The sequence below is a fragment of the Onychostruthus taczanowskii genome, unplaced genomic scaffold, assembly GCF_017590055.1.
Source record: "Onychostruthus taczanowskii isolate IOZ18803 unplaced genomic scaffold, ASM1759005v1 scaffold7, whole genome shotgun sequence".
Lineage (NCBI taxonomy): Eukaryota > Metazoa > Chordata > Aves > Passeriformes > Passeridae > Onychostruthus > Onychostruthus taczanowskii.
Window position 1 is genome coordinate 17,177,036 of NW_024504786.1, and position 6,000 is coordinate 17,183,035.

Genomic DNA, 6,000 nt, shown 5'->3' on the forward strand with positions numbered 1-6,000 from the left:
GTTTAGAAATAGATATTCTAAAGATGCAGCATCACTAAATACAAAGCAGGGTACAGAATTAGTGGTGGTGCTGGCAGTGTTACATAGCTGGCAGCTTTGAAGTGTTGCTGCTGCAGACTAGCAGTACCAAACCGGGCCCGCACTGTTTAACTCTGGCTTCAAAGAATAGAAGCAATTAAACATATGCTAAATTTTTCACTTTTTCTCATGTGTTTAGTATAGCTAGTACATATGCAGCCAATGAATTTTGGTAACTTATTCTTTTCAGGAAAACCACCAGAATAAGTGGCTAGGTTTTACAGCCCAACCCAAAGACAAATTATACATTGTAAATCCAGCAAATATACCAGAGTTTGGGTTTCCGCTGCCTGTTGGGTACTCCAGGAAATGCAGACAGATTGGTGTTTTTTCCTAAAATGGGATGATAGTTAGTTTTGACATTGAAAGAATGCGTTGTTTCTTCAGCATGGATGAACCTTTGTTTTAAAGCATAGCATTTGATTTTACTTACTGCATGGGAAATTAATCCTGTTAAACCCTTGCATCTTAATCAGATAATCAGTTACCTTTGATATAGACAGATTCTTGTTGGTATTGGCACACCTCAGTATTTTTCAAAAATATAAATAATTTCCTGATTTTTTAAGTGTTTCAAGCACAATTTAGTGTATTTCTGTGACCTACATTGTTGTACAGGCATAAATTGATCCAAAAGATTCATCAGGGCAAACCAATACTTGTTCTCCATTACAGCAACTTCCCTCTAACTCTAAAGCCCTTATGTACCTCTCAATCTTGTAAAAGCTGTAGAAAAATAGATGAGATTTGTTATTTGCCCCAGAGGCCTCTGCAGTGATGCATTTAAGCAGTCATTTGGTCGTGTAGCGGAAAGTTGGCTGCTCCTGCGTGTTGCTCACATCCTACCTTAGCCATGCCTGGGAGTTCAGCTACCAAACTTCATGAGATTTTCAAAAGCTCCCCCATCTGAGCCTGTTTGTCCCTGTGCATGTTGCTTCAAAGGCAGATCCATCTTTGAACCCTCATTCACTTCAGCCTTTAAATTTTTTTAAAAATAATTTCAGGAAGACGTTTTTTGGACTGCAAATTACTGTTTCTGTGTGGTCTAGTTTTTGTTCCCCTGCACACAGAAATCATGAAAATAATTTCTGTTTATCTCAGACACAAACAAGACTTCATTTTCAGATTCTACTCAAAAAAATGCCATCATAAGTGCTATATTTAAGGTATCAGCCATGGATAACTGGGGACTGGAACAGAAACACACATGGCATGTGACACACTTACTTCTGCTTGCATCCTTACTACATGTTCTATTTTTATATCTCCTTTTTCATTATATATGCAATTGTACTATATGAAAAACTTTACTGCTTTTTCTAAGAATGATGTTGCAGAATAGATATGTGTCCTCCAGTAGTAACGAGAATATTTTAGGTATAGTAGCCTTATTTAAGTTCTTGCTATTTCATTTTGTGTATTTAGGCTTTATGTTTTCCATCGGGCTTTTACAAGTAATTGGATTATGAATTTCAATCCTGTGCAAACACATTTAATTTCCTCAGTCTGGATTTTCTGGGTTTTTTTTCCTTTCTCCTTTCTGAGCACTGGCTGATCCTCTATTTTGATCTCCATTTTCAACCTCCCAGGAGAATGGAGTAAAATCATTTGGTAATAATGTTGAAGTACACATCACTAACAAAATGTCGTTTATGCAGTTCATGCTTCACAATGTGAAAAGCTTGAGCCTAAGGCACAGGGACCTAGTTTTGTTTTGGTGTGGTTAATTATAAAATCTGTCAGCTGTAGGAGCACTGTGATGTCTGACAGTGAAATGAGCCACCATTGCTCTTACATTTTAAAAAATGTGTTTTGGTTATACAAACAGGGATAAATTATAAGCTGAATAATTTGTGCAAAAAAAATGCTTTGCATCTTTGTCTGGACAGACTTCAGTAGATCATATCTGTCTGGTTAAGCAATGTATTATGATTGCATTTTAACATGTGCAGCTTGGCTCAGTGTTGAAAAGATAACACAAAGGCATTTTTACATTGCAGCCAGTGCTGATACATGTATTTTAATTCACATTACTGAAATTATGGAATAACAAAACTTGGACTTATGTGGTAATTCAATTAAACTGTGGTTCAGAAAAAAACCTGTCATTGCCAATGAAAGACTCTTCAAGAAAAAGGATTTTTTTTCTTATACAAGGTTTTCTTGTACCACACCTAGAAAAAGCTTAGAAAAACAGCTGTGCCTTGCAGCTTTCTAGGATGGTGATCCAGGCTGGGCTCTAGCAAACAGAAGTTGTTGAGTTTGAGTGCCACACATTGCTAGCAGCTGCCTCACTGACATTTCAAAACCAAGAGGCCACATTGCAGCTCAAGCCTCTCAGATAGATTCAGCTGCCACAGTGTCACATGAAGTAGGGGAGAATCTAATGATCAAACTTTAAGGCTTTATACTAAAGGTCAAAAAGACCTTTTAAATTAGAAATCAGTTTTCCACACTTGTAGTTCACTGTTCAGGCTGGCTATCTTCACTGTTTCTCCCTGGTGGACCATTTCAAAATAACATTTCTCCAAAAAGTCAATGAAGAAAGCAGATTTTCACATGAATCTTACCCCTTTAGTCCTCACTTTTCACAGTAATTCAAACCTTCAGATATAACTCTGAACAGTAGCATAATGTTGTTGTGTGCAAGAGCAGCAGAAGTTACTTGGGGCTCTTGTCAGCAAGATCTGAAGAGAAAGACTGGGGCAGTAAATTCATGGTATCCATAGTCTAGGGGACAAAATCTGAATAACAGAAGTGATCTCGTGCCTGATAATAGCCAAAAACCTGTGCAAAAAATAAGCTCATGCTTTTTCTTTGTGATCTTTCAGCTCAGTTGGCTGTTTTAACTGCTCTCATTTTCTTGCAGACCCACTTGTTCTACTTTCTTATGTCTTTAGAGACAAAGCTACTGCTTGTTTTTTTCTTGTTACTTTTGTCACCTTTAGTTTTATGGGTGTCCCTGGTTCTCTATCCTTGATTCATCATGGATTCCCCCAGCTCCAGTCATCCTGTGTATATTCTTTGTTTTTCTCTTCGAGCTTATATTTGACATTATCAGATCCTCCCACTCATCTGCTTACACACAGACATGCAGTTATACCAGGACCTGGCTCTTCAGTGTAGTATGATTAAATCTCCATATTTAATGGCAGAGTTTGGAAGTCATTCACAATAAATCTCTAATGGAGTTAGGTGGCTGCAAGTTCAAGCAGGGTCATTTTAATGTCTCCTGAGCAATGACAGATGGATACAAGGTGTTTCAATGAGCTGGGCTTAGCAGGTTGCTGTGGCTTGAATAGTTTATGGCAGAAGAGTTCAGTTAGGAAAAAACACTGTTTTCAGGGCACTGATTTAATTGAAAGTTCAGGTAAATGGAGTGTGCTGTCCAGGTTTTAATATATATTTCCTGGGAAATTTCAGAAGACTTATTTATGGTGCATAATAAAGATTCTTCACGGAAAAAACTCTGTAGAGGAAGTAGTAAATCAGCTGCATTGTGAAGAACAATAGGTATGAATGTATAAGTCAAAATTTTGTAAGAACATTTCCATTTCAAGGGCTTTTTTTCAATAACATCAGAACAAGGAAATTACTGCAGCAATTTGCCTGTCCTGTTCTACTGACAGACTTGAAATAGTAGAAACCTGGTGCTTTGGGTTACAAGCAATGACTCACTGCAGGTTACCTTGTGACAGCCTTGCCATGGCTCTCAACACTAATTTATGATTTAGAATGGCTTACCAAGCTGCCAGCACTCATTTAAGCCAAATTGAACCAAAGTAATTTGGGGGTTTTGTTGGTTTTCTGTTTGTTTTTTTTTTTTTTTTTTTTTTTTCATTTTACTGCAGAATTGATGCTTCAAATTAAAAAAAAAATAGTTTTTACAAGTGTAAATACATTTTTCTATAAGCTGAGAAATACCACCTGTAAGGATAACAATTTCCCTACTCCTAGCCTCTGCCTTTCTGGTTCTATTTCTTTCCCATTACTCTGGGAAAAAATGAATTCTTTCCTTATTTAGAAAAAAAAATGGTTTAATTTAACTTGGAAGGAAAATTGGGTATACATTAGGAATCCACAGAGATTACAAGGGAACAGTGCCTGACAATGTGCTTTCTCTTTGGAAGAGATCTTTGCCTGTAACTAAAGGAAGAGATTAAAGAAGAGCATAATTAATGTTAGCATCTTCTCTGCTACAACATACAATTACAGTGCTCACAGTGTGTGCCTGTCATTATGTAAAATTGACCTTTACAGCTCACTCAGCATGTTAGCTAACATTTTGCATATCACTGAGCTGCCTAGGAAACCGTATTTTGCTCTTACCATGGTCCTACAAAAGCAGCTTGTGACAATGTGTGTGTATTCTGCTATTTTTTAATTCTTTTACTCCTTGGCTAACAGTTCACAGCAATCTCTCTGCTGTACTCATATGTGTGTGTTTGGTTTTCTTAAGTGCCTTGCTACGTGGGAGTCCTTCCTAGCATCTCAAACAGTGGATCTTCGTGTGGATGAAGATTCTGAAGACAGGCCTTGAATAATATCTCTGCTTGACCTCTGCCTTTTCCATACAGTTTCTCCCAACCAAAGTGCTTTATATGAGATCAGATACATTATTAAGTTTAACTGCTAAAATCAGTGAAATGCAGGAAACCAGCTTATTGTACACTCAGGTATTCCAGTCCTGAAATACATTTTGAAACATGCTATATATTGCTTTATATTGCTTAGCTCTGATTTTACATATTTTATGCATTTGCATACAATTGTTTTCATAAATATTGTGTAATTTTGATATAAAGTATTTTAAATATGTAAAATAGCTCCATTTTAATAAAAAGTTGAATAAGAAAATTTTGTCATCCGTCTGTATCCTAGTCTTTTTTAGAAGTATTTTGGTATTTTAGCATACTTCTTAGATTATCTTTCTTGAGTAATTTCTTGTTCTTGTAGAATTATGTCATGTAGTCCTCAAGGACTAGTATTTTAGTATTATTTTAGTAGATCTTTCTAGTTGTGCAGTGGCAACATAGGACATAAAGATGCCAGACATATTCTGCTGCTTTAAAATGTTGATAATTTAGTTTTCAGTTTGCATTATTTACATGTTTATTAGACATCTTCAATTTGACATTTTTTAAAGGATAAAGAAAAAAGTGACAGTTCACAAAACAGACTGTTTGTACAGTGATACCATTAGTCACAGCACTGATCCTGCCAACACAAGAACTTCCATTTGGAGTTTGCAGGGTGAAACCTGCTCCCTTGGCTGACACACCTTTAATCCTCAGCTTCTTTCCTCTTTAGATAGTCAGTTTGGAAAGGAGGGGTTAAGAAAATAAGAGGTTTGCATTGAAATGATCAGCTGATTCACTCATGCAATATGCATTAAAGTCTTCCAGTCACTGAATTATTCCACCCAGAAGGTCCTCCAGTCTGCAGCTGTAGTTTCTGCAGTTCTCCCTGGTGCTTAAGGTCTGAGCAAGCCACAGGCTTTATATGGAAAGAATGAGTGCAGGAACCAGAGACAGCCTAACCAGGGCTCTGGCCTTGCAGCAGAGCAGGGCTTCAGCCATCACCTGCACCTTTTGTGGTGGCGTTTTGTGAGCTTGCTCTGGTCAGTCACCTCATGGCTGCAGGAGACAATTCCAGAGCACATGGCTGCTGCTTCTGGGTGGCTGTGGAGCTGTCTAAGCTGGGCAAGGATTTTGTGGCTTTGATCTTAAAAAATGTATATTGCAAGTAAGACCTGGAATACCAGCATGACCTTTTCAGCAATGTTAGGAAAAGTGCTCTCATGCTGCCCCTGTGAAGTAGTAGTGAAAGCTCTGCTCGCTTTTTTCATCTATGGAATGCCAGTTAAGGTGCTCCTGAAATCCTGCAGGGAGCATGAATCTCTCCAAAAGTGGACAACTCCCT

At 37.6% G+C, this 6,000-nt stretch overlaps 1 protein-coding gene across 1 annotated transcript in view; it reads left to right on the forward strand.

Moving 5' to 3' along the window:
- SNX7 (sorting nexin 7) overlaps window positions 1-4,930 on the forward strand; it is a 29,225-nt gene extending 24,295 nt beyond the window's left edge. The window contains exon 9 of the mRNA XM_041421801.1: window positions 4,538-4,930. Coding sequence (XP_041277735.1) covers window positions 4,538-4,618 — 81 coding nt within the window. The 3' untranslated portion in view covers window positions 4,619-4,930. The remainder of the gene's footprint in view (window positions 1-4,537) is intronic.
- The last annotated feature ends 1,070 nt before the right edge of the window (window positions 4,931-6,000 follow it).